The sequence below is a fragment of the Nanorana parkeri genome, unplaced genomic scaffold (genome assembly GCF_000935625.1).
Source record: "Nanorana parkeri isolate BGI_ZX_2015 unplaced genomic scaffold, ASM93562v1 scaffold242, whole genome shotgun sequence".
Taxonomy (NCBI): Eukaryota; Metazoa; Chordata; class Amphibia; order Anura; family Dicroglossidae; genus Nanorana; species Nanorana parkeri.
This window is the reverse complement of record NW_017306510.1, coordinates 992760-1009972: the sequence shown is the minus strand read 5'-3', so window position 1 is coordinate 1009972 and position 17213 is coordinate 992760. Positions and strand designations below refer to the sequence as shown.

The 17213-nt window shown below is 38.9% G+C and overlaps 2 protein-coding genes across 2 annotated transcripts in view; both read right to left on the bottom strand.

Annotated features, from left to right (window-relative positions):
- Positions 1 to 2364: 2364 nt before the first annotated feature.
- Positions 2365 to 9490, bottom strand: LOC108787097 (keratin, type I cytoskeletal 19-like). Its single transcript, XM_018556553.1, has 10 exons — positions 9185 to 9490; positions 7885 to 7967; positions 7641 to 7797; positions 6628 to 6789; positions 6077 to 6202; positions 5717 to 5937; positions 5378 to 5412; positions 4090 to 4097; positions 3737 to 3863; positions 2365 to 2531 (listed from the first exon to the last, which is right to left on the bottom strand). Exons 1-10 carry the CDS (start codon positions 9353 to 9355, stop codon positions 2365 to 2367), a joined length of 1257 nt encoding a protein of 418 aa, XP_018412055.1. The 5' UTR covers positions 9356 to 9490.
- Positions 9491 to 16656: 7166 nt separating this feature from the next.
- Positions 16657 to 17213, bottom strand: part of LOC108787096 (keratin, type I cytoskeletal 42-like) — an 8150-nt gene continuing 7593 nt past the window's right edge. The window contains exon 8 of the mRNA XM_018556551.1: positions 16657 to 16768. Within this exon, the coding sequence (XP_018412053.1) occupies positions 16657 to 16768 (112 nt within the window). The remainder of the gene's footprint in view (positions 16769 to 17213) is intronic.

Below are 17213 nucleotides of genomic sequence, written 5' to 3'. Positions count from 1 at the left end.
GAGCAGCTACACGGTCTGCATCTGTGTCGGTTGCAGACCACAGAACTGCTCTTGTCAGCTCCGGCCAGAGCTCTGTCAGTTCTGAGCTCTGGCCGAATAATGGATGATTAGTGAGGTCTGCACTAGACCTTACTAATCACCAGGGACTGATGATGTGCCTCCTCGCTGCAAAGATGAAAGCAGGTGAGGGGGCTTGGAAGGAAAGGAGGGTGGGAGCTTTATTAGTATGTGTGCTGGGGGCTTGGGAGGGGGAAGTTTATTATGTGTGCTGGGGGCTTGAGAGGGAAAGGGGGAGCATATTGATAAGTTTATTATGTGTGCCCAGGTGCCCTAGACATTTTTTTAGACGGCTCCTATTTCCGCTCGAATGACTTTACATACTTGACAGGTGTGGTATTGTGTGGCAATCCCATGGTAGAACTGGGGGTTGTAGTCACCCAGCACTCCAGGAGGGTTCCAGGAGGCAAGTTCTTGTACTGGGAAAGAGCTGACTTTGTGGCTCTTCCCAGGATTTCTGGATTTGGCATGGGATCCTGGAACTGGGAGATTTCTAAGAGAATTGGGAGGGATGAAATCTCCATTTCTGGGTCCATTGTTTAGTAGTGGCCAGCACCTAATTGCACACATGTGCACAGCACTTGTGGGAAGTGTGCTGGCTAGTGTTCTGGGCTTCAGCTGGGAAGAGGAAAAGGGATGTTCAGGAGTCAGGAGGACTCCACCCAGAAGGCAGAGGGGAGCCAGGTGGCTGTGTGTGCTAGAGGCACAGGAAGACAGCCAAGGAGGCTGAGAGAGCCGTTTACACATGGAGTATGTGTGACAACCTGGAGTCGGTGAGACTTGGACAAACATTATTTGCTGTACTGTGTTTGAAGACCCCCTGCGAGGGAAACACCTGTGTGGACTTATATATTGTTTTTTTAAAAAAGTGGGCAAATAGGTCCTTTAAAAGACGTGGTAAGCGAGTGGACTCCGTCAGTAATGTGCTACCATTGAAAGCTAAATCTCACACAGGATATGCAGCATTTCAACTCACAGATATTGAACATGAGGCTGGCCCATCACCACACGCATCTGCACAGGCCGCAGAATTCATTTTACTAGAGCATGTTATCTTTTCGAAGGACAGAATGTCAATGTCTATACTGATTCTAAATATGCTTTTGGGATTATACATGACTTCTGGCTTATATGGCAGCGCAGGGGTTATGTTGCCGCAGATGGGAAGTCCATTTCACATTGTACACTTATTACTGATTTGCTAAATGCTATTCAAAAGCCTTCCCGCATAGCTGCTAAAAATGTAGGGGACATATGGTATCTGATGATCCTGTGGCAAAGTGCAATCATTTTGCTGATCAGGTATCCAAGCAGGCTGCTTTGCAGCCTCTTTTGGATTCTATTTCCAGTTTTGCAGTAATGACACCTCTCATGTTGGCAGATGATTAATTGCTGCAGGAATTGCAAAGCATGGCACAAGACGACGATAAGCAATTCTGGGACTCACAGGGATTGACCCCAGAGAAGTGTAGTCTGTGGTCCAAAGGAGGGATCATAGGTATCCCCAAAACATCGGCCCCTTTGTTTATAGCACAGTTCCATGGTTTTGGACATAAGTGGAGGAAACTTACATTGCAATCATTAAAACAATATTTTTGTATAAAAGAGCTAGAGGCTATGGTTCAGGATCAATTGTCCAGATGTTTAACATGTATAACAAATAACGTCCAAGGGAAAAGGATAGGTAAATTAGATTACTTACCAGCATCTAGTCCCCCTTCTTAGGAATTGCAGATAGATTTTACACACATGCCTGTAGCCAGAGGAGGTTGTATGTATTTTTTGGTAAATTGTGGATAAGTTTAGCAAATGGGTTGAAGCATTCCCCACCACCCGAGAGGATGCCCGAACAGTGGCTAAAATATTGTGTAAGAAAATTATAACAAGGTTGGGTGCCCAGATAGGTCCAGCTTTTGTCTCACAGATGTAGCAAAATGTAGTCAAGTTGTGCATTGACTGGAAATTTCACATCCCATATCACCCACAGAGCTCAGGGATTGTACAGAGGATGAATAGAGCTATTAAGGACAAGTTAAGAAAAGGCACGGGTGGGTCATTTGCTAAATGGCCAGATTACTTGCCAGCCATGTTGGCTGACACTAGAGTGTCTCCTGAAAAACTAATGAAATGTCACCCTTTGAAATTTTAAAGAAGAAGACCTTTCCACACACCTAGGACTAGAGGTCCACCAATTTTAATTGACTTGCAGCAGATCCAGGAGACATATGTGAAACAATTAATTGAGAAATGTAACAGCATATATGGTGATGTCTCTCTCTGTTTACCTTTACCGTCAGAACAACCTACTTATCCCTTTAAGCCCAGAGATGTGGTATTAGTGAAGGCGCTCCACTGGCACCGAACTCCGGACCCGCTGTACGGAAAGCCTACAACAGTGGTGGCGGTCACAAGAACAGCCATCCTAACTGAGGAATTCCCAGTTTGGATCCATGCTTCAAGGGTGAAGTTAGCCCCTAAGGGACAGCAAATGGAGAAGGAACTTATACATCATGGTCATAATGTTTCTTCTGGATCCACTGGCTCCATTTAAACACATCTGCATTTCGTTTACATTAATTGTAATAATCTTTGTCATAATATGGACCAGCACTGTGTATGTATGAAGGGTGTGGCTGTCTTTTAGGATGCAGGCCTAAGGATGAATCACTGTTCCATATAGAAAAGAGCAATCCTCTTAACACCAGGAATACCAATAACCTTTATTAGATATGTCAGCATTTTTCATGCATGGCCAAATATCTCTAAAAGTAGACAATAGTATAACTTCACATTTCAAGCTAATCAGGCTTGTTGGGTACTTAAAATTACTCAAGGTAATGACTCACCAATATATCGAGTAAATCAGGGTCATTTTCTCATCAGTATATGTGCTTTTATTACCAATCATTTAGGATGTAACTTATCCCTGAGTAATTATACCCAGTTGCAGTGTTGTATAATACCATCAGGAAGACTATATGATAATAAATTTCATATAGAATTAATCAAGAAGAACCAAATAGAGTGTGAGGGAAATTATATCTCAAACATTTTTTTAGTTATTAGGATATATGGTGTTGTGAAAGAATGCGACCCACATACATATTTTTCCATATATGGCATTAGTGGAAATATGCTTTAGAGACTTTTTGGTTGATAAATACGTTTTGCTGTGTGAAAATCACACACACCTGGTGTGTGTGTGTGTTTAGGTTAGTAAATAACCCCCATTATGTCACACCATCTGAGTGAAGCAAGACTACACCATCTGAGTGAAGCAAACTGTCTTGCAACTTTGTGTGCTATAAGGCTCATTCACACTCACACTTTATTGTGCATTGTGACACACTGGGGGGAATTTATCAAAACTGGAGCAAACAGAATCTGTATTACCGCAGCTCATTTCTTTTGAATGGGCCCTCAAAGCAATAAAAATTGCACGTGCTCTATTTTTCTTCAGCAAACTGTAGTGCACATAGTGCACACCATATCCTTTTGTGTTGCGGTGTGCTCTAAAGCAGGTGCCTCATTAACATACATTGGGCTGCCATCCAAAATTAATGACGTTTTGAACATCATGGTGTGCTGCCGTGTGCTCTAAAGCAGGTGTAAGAACTTCTATAACTCGTAGATCAACGTGTTGAAATCGTGTGAATAACTTCAATAGTTTATCACCAACCTATAGAGATGAGCATGTCCCTAACTAATCCATAACCTTGCATAATTTCACATGTGTCTACTGTGTATGGATCTTGGTGGACCTTGTCCCTTGCCAAGTTTTGCCTAGATGAAGAAGATCCCGAAGGCTGCATAAGAAGAAAACAGAGAAAGACACCAAAATACTTCTGGAGACAGGGTAATACTCCTGCAAATTGCAAGGACTGCAAATTATCTATGTATTTATAAATCTTTTCTCCAGATTCCGAATATTATTATTAATATTGTTATATAATTAGTCAGATTGAAAAAAATACATATCCAATGAGGTTAAATATTAAACATATCCTCGGAGCCCTGAACCTGCACCAGTACCCATCTCCCTGCAAAAGACAGAAAGGGAGAGGATATTAGAAGAATGTATTATGTATGGTCCAATTTTCTTCCTAAGCCCTAGAAAATTGGATTAGTGAGACTTTGCACCCAGGATTCCTCCTGAGGTGGCAAGAGGTTCCACAAGCAGTGGGAGATCAATCCCCCCCTTCTGAAGGTATATGCATAATTCTAGAGCCAACATTACTCAGCAGAGACACTGGAGTGGCACCACTGGAACCTCTACTTAATTTTCTCAGGCAAGTAACCACAAACCTCAATAATCTCTTTAAAATGTATGTCGAGTCATAACCTTCTTTTTTCGCTCTCTGAAGAATGGATAAGTGTTAGACTTTCTGTCTGCAAAAACCGCTGCTACTGGCACACTAAATGAGGGAAACATAACTGACGGAATATGGGATAACAGTCAGAACAGTTAAACAAGCTGGATATTTGATCTCTGACAGGTGGGCATTCTTCTGAAAGACCACCAGCTTAAAGGGAACTACAATTTATGGGGCTTCTTCTATTGACACCAATGTATGAGGGCACTCACCCACTGACTACCAACTAACTACGTAGGGGGTCCTTCTCATTGATCACCAACGTATAAGGGTGACTTTTTGACTGACCCACCAACATAAGAAACATTTTTACACTGATCACAAATGCCAGGGGTGACACAATCTTATGGTTTAAGATTATCCTAGGTATGACTTTAATCTTATTTTTATTATCATCTCTACAAGGTACTGATCATGCTTATTGACTAAGATGAGATATACTAAGATTTGTAATGTATTTTTTTTTTTTTTAAGTGGGGGAAGGCTGTCCCGAACAGACATTCTACTATGTACAAGAATATGTATGGTATTTGAAAATGTAGTAAGTCTTTTATGTTTTGTAGTTTTATAAAAGCACCCAACCTTTTTTGGAAAGAAACCAAGGACCAAAGCCTGCCATTTGCAAATGGTAGAGAGGGAGCAGCCATGTTGCTATTGAATCAGTCATAATATTGTCTCTCTGAATGCTGTTTCTCCCATAGTACATAACAAAATGTATGACTGCTGAAAGCTGAATGACAGTTTGATGGAGATCAAAGAGACCAGGCCAGGGGCCTTTAAAGGGATTTGCTACAGGGTGTCAATAGACATAGCCCTGCCCATAATGCTGCTGTGTCTAAATGCCACTAATGCTCAGCCAATAGTTTGAATTTGTCTTATATTTTACATTCTGCAAATTTTTCTAACAGCTGTTGCACTGCCACTTAAGTCAATATAAGTTTACGTACCATCACTGCCTCCTAGAAATGTATGACTTGAAGTGCTAAAAATAAAAAAACACAGTAGAGATTAATGAAAATATACATTATATTCTAAATAGGTTGGGTTTTCTAAAATATTGATAAACAAAATGGGCAAATTTGATGGACTGTTTGGTCCTAAGTTTATATCTGTATTTTGGTGTTCTGAACCTGATCTGATTGCTGAATTATAGATCAAACACGTTGAGATATAAGCATTATTTCTTTCCTTTTTAAGATATAAGGTGAATAGGTATTGCTATACATTGAGAACTGCATATTTGACAGAATATTTGTTTACTTGCTTGTCTTCTATGAAATACATACTGGATATCATGACCGTCCAATAGGCGCTTATAGGTGGCGATCTCCATCTCCAGGTGTGTCTTTTGGTCCATTAGGATCCTGTATTCCTGGTTCTGACGTTCCAGGTCAGAGCGTACCTGTGCCAGCTGGGACTCTACACTGTTGATCAAACATTGTAACTGGGCAAGTTGGGCTCCAAATGCAGCTTCTGTCTCTGCCAAGGTGTTCTCCATAGCAGATTTCTGAGAAAGGAAAGAGAAAGATTGTACACAAAATAACAAGTAATTACAATATATAAGTAAATAGTGATAGTTTTGCAAATGAACTGAAGCAACTTGACCTTGATGCAAACCTTATTAGTTGGCTGGTAATAATACTTACCATGCTCAGCTGGCTCTGCAGTTCGATCTCCAGGGTTTGAACGGTGCGCTTCAAGTCAATATTTTCGGTCTGTACAGATTGGAGTTGTTCAGAACCAGAAGCAACATCACGATTCAGTTCCTCAGTCTATATAATTAGAAAGCTGGTTAGAGTCATGTACCCTTTAATATATGGAGTATGATTTCTATAAGGCTTTTATATAGGAAGCAAAAGAAATTTCAGTTTTGATCTTGTGAAAACATATTCTTAATTTATAAATATAGTAAGTCTTAATAAGTGGATTTGTGCAATTCTAGCCTTAAAGCCCAACTGTACTGTGCTCCAGTCAATATGTTCATGCTCCCTGCAGGGGCTATTGCAGATCTCTGGTGAGCTCTGCATGAAAGTCGTGGCCCTGATCTTCAGTGTGAAGGGGAGTTTGGGATGGGAGCGCTATTAAACAAAAGAATTGAAAGACTTTAATAGAACAAAATCATGACATAATAGTGCCTAATGAACATGCTATTTTTCTATCAGTTTTAACAAGCTGTTTTAGTCTACAAAAGACTTACCCTTTGTCGGAAAATAGTTTCCACCTCTCTCAGATTCTGTTCCATTAGGTTTTCATACTGCTCTCTAATTTCAGATAAGGCTCTATTCATATCAGCCGATGGAGCAGCATCCACTTCCACACTGACCCTGGCACCCAGCTGAGCTTGCAAAGCATTGGCTTCCTGTCAATAAAAATGTTGGAAATCAGTAGTATAATGGTGGATGCATTTTTGGCGATCTGCATAATATGTTCTTTACTGGCTATGGGTCTGAGTTTACAGGCTATGGGCTTGTGTCAAATGGCAAATGCAGCCTGCTGTTAGGTGTACTTGGGATTGATGTGAGACACTTGTAAGATAATTTAAGTTCATTGACAAGTCGCTCTTGCATTCCCGTTGACTTGTATGAGAAATAAGCAAGTTCTGTAGTGAACAAAAGCCCTTCAACAAAGGTCTTTACTCTGACCTGCCCCTGTCATGCTTATTATCTCTCACATTGGTTTTCTTAGAATGATTCTTAAAGTAGATGTAAACCCAATCAATAAAACGTCACATGGTCTTAAAATGACATTTAAAATTACAATTTCATATTCAAGACTTAATCTGAGCTGACACTGACAAGGTTGCACTGCCAAAATCTGGCTGGAATGGGGACACTTGAGTACAACCTAAATAATAAGTCTAACTGCACCAACGGTGGAGAAGATGAAGATATATCTGAGGCTCGGTCCTCCTTTTGTGTTGTCAAATTAAAGAGAATCTGGACAGAAGTTTAACACTGAAAGCAGAATCTTTAAATAGTTCTCTACAGTGCACAATGAGTTTTGTGATCCATTAAGAATTTTCTTCTATAAATTAGGAGATTTCAAAGGTGTCACTGTATAATTTTCAACATATGTCTCTAGAAAGGTACATAAACCTAAATTAAAAGTGATTTCTGTTTGGTTTCCACCTGCTCTGTATCAACACATTATGAATTATTTATTCTAAAATACATTTCTGGTTCAGCTTGAAAAGGATAATAAGCTTCTCACCTCCTCATGGTTCCTCCTCATTTGCTGCAGTTCCTCCTGAAGGTTTCCTACTTGTGCCTGCAGATTACATATGTCCCGGTTCAGTTCTTCCAGGAGTATACGAAGTCCATTCACATCAGCCTCAACACTACATCTCAGCTGGCGTTCCATTTCATACCTGGTGACAAAAGGAAGACAAAGCAATGAATACTATTGCTTCAAAACAGTAATAAAGATGAAAAGCATGAAACATAGAAAGGCCTACTTGTTTCTGAAGTCATCTGCTGCCAGACGAGCATTGTCTATTTGTAATATAATCCTTGAATTGTCCAAAGAAGTTGAGGAAATCTGAAAAACATATGTGTTAAACATTTATTGCAATTGATAAATGCATACATTGTATTAAATTGAATTTTGTTCTGTACTGGTTGAGAAGGTTTACTGCATATCTATTATGGCTTGGTATTGTAACATGGCCATTTTCAGTCTCTATTCCATATGAATATGTATTTAAACAGGTCCGTTACCAGACTACTGCTTTCAACATCAATATTCCCATAAGATTATATATGCATTTATATTATATGTATGTTATTTACCTGTACAATCTTCTCTTGTCTAGACATCCAAAAGCCCTGAGACTGCTGTTGGTTGCCACCATCTTGGATATGATGTCTGCAGGCTCAACAGACTCAGAGCTGTCACTCAAGTGACATTCTGAAGAACTCCCCTTTGCTCCTTCCCCAGCAGCTTCAATAAGGTTATGTAGGGAAGGGCAGAGGAGTTTGGCAAGCACAGACAGTAATTAGACACTCCCTGGAGAGGGTTATGATGGAGGGCTCCTCCATACCAGAAAGTAACAGGTATATCTTTGACCCCCAGCATGGAATGCCAAAGCAGGGAAGAGAAGGAAAGTAAGTACATGCTGTCAAGGGGGATTATATCAATCCTGTTGCTTTGTTCTGAATGATCAAAGTGTAGGTTTGATTTAAAGGGTCAGTCTACTTAAATAATTATACTAATATTTGCAAATGCTAAAAAGTGTTTTGAGCTCTGCTATGCATTCCCATATCTGCACTTCAGATGAAAACATTATGATGAAGTCACATCCAACCTGTTGGATTGCAATGGACTGGATATGACCTATTGCAATGCAAAAAAAAATGGGAAAGGTCTAAGATTGGTTAAAACACAAGCTGGAATTTTGCCAGGCATACATCAACACTTCCCAAGAAAATGAGTTGATCCCTCCTTTGATATAACCTAGTATGCAAGTTTCTTTATAACTGCATGTGTCAGCTGACAACTTTTATATATAACACAAGGAAATGCGAAGTAGCTAGACTCTTGATTATCCCTATGCAGCTCTCCAAGGACAGAAAATTTGAGTGGATATGTTAAAGAAGCTAAACTCTTTTCATATTGTAAATATGTGGGTATCTATAATGCTGTATATAATTAATATATATGGATAGATCTGGTGTTCATGTTAAAAAAATTATTTCTGCAGTCAAAATAATTTCCAAATTTCTATCATACTTATGTAGAGGAAATAATGTATTTACCTGGCCTTGAAGCTCTTGAATAATCCTGAAGAAGCTGCTGAAGTTGGGTAAAGCGCTGGGCTGATTCCTCTCATACCACTCCTGGATATTTCTCTCAAGCTGGGCATTCTCTTGCTCCAGAGAGCGGACTTTGTCCAAATAGGAAGCCAAGCGATCATTCAGGTGCTGCATGGTTTCCTTCCCATTGACGGTAAACAAAGCATGATGGCTAAAATTGCTTCCATGGCCGCTGCTGTGAGCACTTCCATGAGCATGCTTGGAGATGGAGATTCCTTTACCTCCTGACCCTCCATGTACACTGGGGGCTCTATAGTTATTGCCATGATGGACTTTATGGGAACTTCCATGGTGGGTGGCATTGGAAGAATGATGAGTATTATGAGAACCTCCGCAATGGAGTCTGTGGGAGCCTCCATGATGAGAAGTATGGGAACCTCCATGAAGGGAAATGTGTGAGCCTCCATGATGAGATGCACGAGATAAGTGGGTTCCTCCATGATGGCTACTTGAGGATCCTCCATGACAAGCACCATAGTGGTTTGAGGTCTTAGAAAGATGGCTACCAATATGGCATTTTCCATGAGAGGATCCAGCAGAGGAGTGATCACTGTAAATCATGATAATACGTGCTGATAAGAGCTACAGTAGAGCTACAGACAAATAGTACTTTTCTTGGTGGATGTTCTTCACAATATGTTCTTCGTCAATTCTGCTCCTTTATATATGGAAGACTGGGAGTGCCGAAAAAGTTTAATTGCTAATATTAATGTTTACTGTTTTCTGACTCCTCATCTATCCAATGCTTTACATGCTTGGCATGAGGATTTAACATTAAACATATGGACAACTGTAAAACAACTTCAAAATAATTAATGTATTGCTTTCCAGCTCCCAACTTTTGCACACCCCACTCTAACAGTATAACATTAAAGGAAAAGATGATTGGCTTAGCTGAACACACCTCAAATAAAACATTCTAAAATGCAATATTGTATTCATATTAAAAACATTAATCACATTATGCAGTTGATCTTAAACTGGACACAAAGTATTCCATTTTCTTTTCAGTTTGAGGTCTGCAAACGTAGCAACAGTGATAGAGTGTGAGTTCCTACCTAAACATTATTTTCAGTGTATATCTATTTAGGTAGCCTTTGCATTTACCAGCTGCTAAATGTTAATGATCTTTCATAATAGCATTTCTTTATTCCATACAACATGCTGAGGAAGAATACAATATTTTTGCAGGCAAATTGTGTTACAAAGAACAGTATACAACACCAAAGCAAATGGCAACCAAAAAAAAAGCCGCTAACTGGTTGCCCACTATATGGGAACCACAACAGCAGACTGTAAATCGGAAAGGTTCTTTATTGATTTATTTTCAAACTGGGTTGTATAACTCCTTTAGTGGTTGGTAAAATATGTCTGCCTTTGTCAAATGGAAAGCATGTACTTTCCAATCATTGTGGGCCATACAGCGAAGGCAAGTCAAAGTTACCACATTACAGAATAATGATTATCGGGGGTCGAGACAAGTATTCAAGGTTCCCAGGGGTATTTGGATGGATACTACTCCTTCATGACTGAGCTTGTTCGTTAATGACTGATTCACTTTTGACATTTTTGCTATGTGATTCTTCCATATCATACTTTTTTACAAAGTGCACCCACACATATTATATATTGTTTTTTAGTGACCATATAGGGCTATATATTTATCTCACATATGTGTACCTAACGCCTCACTTAAGACAAATAAACTATTAAATTCTACGAAAAAACTTAAAGAAAACACTTTTTCCCCTGTTTTGATTTATTGTATTTTGTTTTTTAAAAAAATAGCACAGCTAAAAAAATGCATTAAATACATTCATTTATTTGTTCTTTATTTGGATAAACCTCACATCCCTAGGATTTTAGAAATTGTCACACATATTTTGAACATCACTGTCCTGAAGGGGTTAAATTAAAAAAATTAACCCCCTAGGGTGAAAAACAAATCTGCAGCTCAGCTGCAGATTTGCATTGTAATGGGTACATTTTTATATTAATGATAGTATAAAAAGATATATAAATGTATCATTTTTATTTGTTACATTTATTTTTATTATTTTTTTGTATAATATTTCTTAATTGTTTTTATATATAACAATACAAACATATAAAAATGTAAACATCCTGTTAAAAGACTCTCCCAGGGAGAAACCCAATCAGAAACAGAAGAGAAACATATTCATAACTTCTTCCTAAAACAGCCACTATAAATTTCCCTTCCCATTGGTATTAAAATAATTCTTCCCCCTTTGGGGTCTCAAATAAAACAAAAACAAGGAAAACGACAACCGAAATTCCCTCCTATCCCTAAACCACCCAAAAAAACCCCCAAAAATATAAATAAAAAAAACAACAACAAACAAGATGAATTGGAAAGAAGAAAAAAATAGTCACAGTCTCATCTCTTCCTTTCCTCATTCCTCTCCCCTCCCTCATTCCTCTCCCCTCCTCCAATGGCCGTGCAACTGAGCCTCACATTCCTGGTAAGCACATGGTAGTGATGTCAGACTCTAACCATGGTTTCCATGTCACCATAAATTGTGGGTACCTGTCCTGGGATCGCGCTACTAACTCTTCAACCCTTCTTAAAATATTAATTTCTTTGACCCAATATTTAATTTGAGGTGTATCTTGAGACTTCCAATATCTCACTATGACAGTTCTTGCAGCAAATAAAAAAATCTAAATAAGCCTTTCTTAACTTCCTTAATTGGTCCTGGTATAATAGTCAATAGCACAACCTCAGGTGTATGCAGTCCCTGGACCTTAATAAAATTAGCTCCTGTTTTATAGACCATTTCCCAGAAAGATTGAATTTCTTGACAGGACCACCATACATGTAGCATAGTACCTCTCTCTACTCCACATCTCCAGTATTGATCGGATATGTTTGGGAAGATCTTATGTAATAAAGTGGGGTATCTATACCATCTTGTCAATATCTTAAAATTCCGTTTCTGGATATAGCTTGAAATATTATAGGGTCTTGGCATTCAAAAAATATATAATGTTGGGGGGTTTTACATTTTTTTTTCCATTTTCAGGCCTAAAATGTGGAATATAACATGGGTGCAAAAATTGAAAAAAGGGCCTCAGTCATGAAGGGGTTAAATGTTAACACAAAAGATTGTTTACAATCATTTTGGATAGCCTATAGCCCAATTCTGTTCCCCATCCCCTCACATAAAACGGTCTATCAGAGAATGCTTGGATTAAGAGAATGTGGTATATCATTGATAGTTTATGTTTGCTTTCCTTTTGGTTCATACACAAGTCCTCAAAGAGGGTCATATCTCGCCTAAGAGGTTAAACAGCCCCGATGCTGGCGACGTACACTGTACGTCGTCAGTCACGAAGGGGTTAAATCTCGAAGGAGCTGTAATGAAATGTTTTAGCTGAAAGTACACATACCACTGTCCCCATGTGTAACCACCTTCTGGGGTCAGAAGAGATAAAGGATATATACCATGATCTGAAATTGCTTGAATAATAGGGGCTGGTTCTATAGCAGTCCATTTTAAAAAACTTTGGCAAGCCAACCCTGCCGGGAAATCTGGATTACTTAATATAGGGGAGAGAGGTCCCTCATAGTCTGATATATTATATAGCTTTATTGTCCTGTCCCAAATGTTCATTACTGTCCAAACCAATGGAGATGGAGTCCCCTTGATCAGCATTTTCTAGGGACGAATCCATGGGATCGAGGTCAGTATTAATGGAGTAGCTGCATGTTCAATAGATATCCACAATTTGGTTCTGGTAGAGGAAAACCAGTCTGTTAAAACTGCTTCCCAATGTGTGGAAGACCTGCTCCCCTATCCTGTCTTTGCATTACTAATATACCATGTCTTAATCGTGGTGAAGTAGATATCCACACGTATTTGATCATAGCTGCCCTCAAGGTTCTAAAATAAGAGCTTGGAATATTAATCGGAATAGTCTGAAATAGATAAATAAATCTTGGTAAGATATCCATTTTAATCAACTCCATCCTTCCCATCCACAAATGCATTTTCAGGCCCCAACTATTTAATCGATGCTGCATCTCCACCAATAATTGCACATAGTTCAATTCGTAAACGTCTGATTCTCGTAGCGCCATATGCACTCCAAGATATTTAATGCCCCGCTCCCTCCACCTGAACGGGAAGCCTGCCCGAATAGCCTCCCGCTCATTTTTTTATTTTTTACACTTTATTTATTTTTTACCTTTTTCACTAATTTTATTTTTTTTAAATACATTTCTATTTATTTATTTAATTATATCAAGCAATCATTGTGTATGAATCTCACTATTACTGCTTGATAATTTAATTCATTTTTGGTTGTTATTAGACTTCTTCAAACTTCCGAACAGCCAATAATAATGTCAGTGACACTGATCCTGCACCATTTCAGGATCAGATTTCACTCAAGGTTTTTTGATCGTTCCCACAACTATCAGAAGCCTGCAACATTCTTTCAGCAATAGAAACATGTAGCTAAATGTTTCTATTGCTGAAACTTTAGGAAAACAAAGTCGGTGCTATTGCTTTGGAATTGTTATTTAGCCTGAACATTTAGCAAAAGAGTACTTAAACTCACACAGAGGTTGGAAAGTAAAGAGATGTTGCTTATATTAGTTGTCCCGTTGGGACAGAAAGGAGGAAACTGAGAGGAATTGTATATAGTAAGAGTTATGCCTTAATGCACATAATGAATGTTATGCTTTGCCTTATCTACTGCTCAGGATATGTCCTATCAGAACAATGCTTAGTTGTTTTTTGTTACGTACGGTACTTAACTTCCTTTACTACATATTCTTATTTTTAGAACTATGACACAAGACCCACAAAAAGGAGATTATTATATTGTCATTGTCTTGAAACTAGTCATGAGACCGTCGTGAGTGCTGTGTACGATCTATATATGTCTATATACGTGTCTTACGTGTAATCTCTCCAGTAGAGATTGCAGGACAGACACAGGAATTAACCTTATCAATCGCCTATTTAGTGTTTATGCCACTGAATGCGCACAGGGTGTGTTTTTGCTAATTAGAAGATTCAGCCTACTCTGCAGGGCCACTAGGAGATTTCAGCCCTCATAAAGAGAGTGAGATACCTGGGTTACCACAACTAGGAAAATGGCTCCTTGATCTGAACCAAAACAGCGAGCTTTTACTGGACCTCCTATCTTGCTTTGTCCGTAACTAACACCATGTTCAAACATAGGAATGCTCATAAGTTTGCCTGCTACAAAAATATTTATATTTTACCTTACCCGATGACCGCTGTTGTCCACTATTGTAAAGTGTTTGGCAGATAAGCACAGCTGTCAGTTGATTCACATTTGGTACTGAGCACAGCATGTTTAGGCCCAAGAGAACCCAATGTCAACATTGGCCCTAATTTTTTGAATGGGTCGCATCCAAGGATTCAGTTTCAAAATCAACCATCAAATACTATGTCCACCAGAGCAATAACAAGAAAAATAATCTAGAGAAGCAAAAGTATGTACCCAGTAGCAGTTTAGAGAAGTTATAGTCAAGAATTGGTGGCTCATAGGATGTTCTGGTAAATTATTCAGAAACTGAGTATGGCTAAGCAGAATAGATTCCAGATTGTGCTGAACAAGAATGGGAAATTGCTGACCACTATTAAACAGCTGAGCAGTGGGCCACAAGTCTCTTCCCCCATCCCATGTGGCGCATTGAGAGGAGTTCATACCCCAAACCTGCCCCCTTCAATCTCGCTGCTCTATACACTTGTCTGCGGTGATAATACAGCCCTTATTGTATGCAAACCTATACATTTGTACTTTAAAGTGACATTAAACCCTCAGATTTTTTAACATAAAACAATAGTGTAATGTGCGCCTCACTGTAATCCATGGTAGTTTCCCTTCTCTTTGCTGCTCTTCCTTTTTAAATCTGTATCTGTTCTCATGCTCTGCAGAACTTCTGTTTTGCAGCAGACTGCCTTGTCTGAGGAATAGATACATGGTGTCTGCGTATACGTTTCTATGGGCTTGTAATCTGAGCCAGCACTACAGGAAGAGGCCCTGAGCTGAAAAGGGAAGTTCTCCCCAAGCATGAGAAGACATGAGGTTTTAAAAGGAAAAGCAGCAAAGAGAAGGGAAACAACCATGGATTACAGTATGGCACGCATTACAGTATTGGTTTATGTTAAAAAATCTGAGGGTTTAATGTCACTTTAAGTTGATTTTGTTTTTTATCTTGGCAAAGAAAATGATCTGCGCATCATTAATAACACAAACACAGCTGGTTGAATGAATAAAATAAGACTTGTTTTATTGAAAATAGATTAGGCGACAAGGACAAGAGAATCATGATCAGAATTCAGCAGATTACATCAGTAGTATACCAGAATATGTATAGTCACAATAATCCTAAAACAATCTAAATCACCAGAGTCGAGGTCTCAGTGTATCCACCACATTAAAATTATACATACTGCATGCTAATGCTCCATTAATATATACAAATGTAGACAATACCAACGTGTTTCTAACATATGATTACAAAAATGTTATTACAATGAATAGAATGTCTGAAAAAACTTGTTCTGGATTATGTTATTAAAACTCCCTGAAGCCTCAACAGACAAAAGAAGAGTTCCACTTTGATTAGGCATGCTTAGATATGCATTCACGTACCATTCACTATTGTAAATATTTCTATAGGCAAACCTCCAGGTGCTATGTCTGGGATAAGTAATTTTGAGTCTAAATCAGATCCTTACACTGATCGGCCTGGTTCATATTTGTACTCATTTGGCACATAATCAGTCATTATGAATTAATTGTGCAAAGTAGAATGATTATGTTACACCATCTGAGTGAAGCAAACTGTCTTGCAACTTTGTGTGCTATAAGGGCTCATTCGCACTCAAGCTTTATTGTGCATTGTGACACACTGTGTTACCACAGCTCATTTCTTTTGAATGGGCCCTCAAAGCAGGAAAAATTGCATTTGCTCTATTTTTCTTCAGCATACTGCAGTGTACATAGTGCACGCCACATCATCTTGTGCTGCGGTGTGCTGCGGTGTGCTCTAAAGCAGGTGCCTCCTGTACATACATTGGGATGCCATCCATAATTAATGAAGTTTTGAACAGCACCCAGAAGGAGTTATGAAACTATGCTGCAATGTGAACATTTGCAAAATACCACTAAATATAACACAATGGTCTGAATGAGCCCTAAAGGTATTAAAAGTGCTCCAAGAAGACAGGAATAAAATGTAATATTTTACGCTCAAGCACAATGCAGTCCCCAAAAATATTGTTCAGTAGACTAAAATGTCTTAATTTATTTATGGATCTTATAGTGGTAATAGTGATAAACTATTGAATAACTTCAATAGTTTACCACCAACCTATAGAGATGAACATGTATCTAACTAATCCAAAACCTTACATGATTTCAATTGTGTCCACTGGGTATGTATCGTGATGGATCTTGTTCATGTCCCATGCCAAGTTTTGCCTAGATGAAGCAGATACCGGAGGCCGCATAAAAAGAAAACTGAGAAGGACACCAAAATACTTCTGGAGACAGGGTAATACTCTCATTCACCTGGTTTCTCCAGATGAGTCAAAACCGCATTAGCATACACCATGGTGGTGATTACTATGGCTAGTCCCATGGTGAGCTTTCATTGTGTGGTGAGATCCTGAAAGCAGAAGATAAGATATTTAAATGTATTAGTAATCTAGGTCACATTATAAAGGACTGCAAATTTTCTATGTATTTCAAATCTTTTGTACAGATTCTCGGAGCCCTGAACCTGCACCAGTACCCATCTCCCTGCAAAAGCCAGAACGGGAGAGGATAATAGAAAAATGTATTATGTATGGTCCAATTTTCTACCTGAGCCCTAGAAAATTGGATTAGAGAGGCTTTTCACCCAGGATTCCTCAAAGAGAAGGGAATCAAATCACCCCACCCCCCCCCCACCCACATAACACCA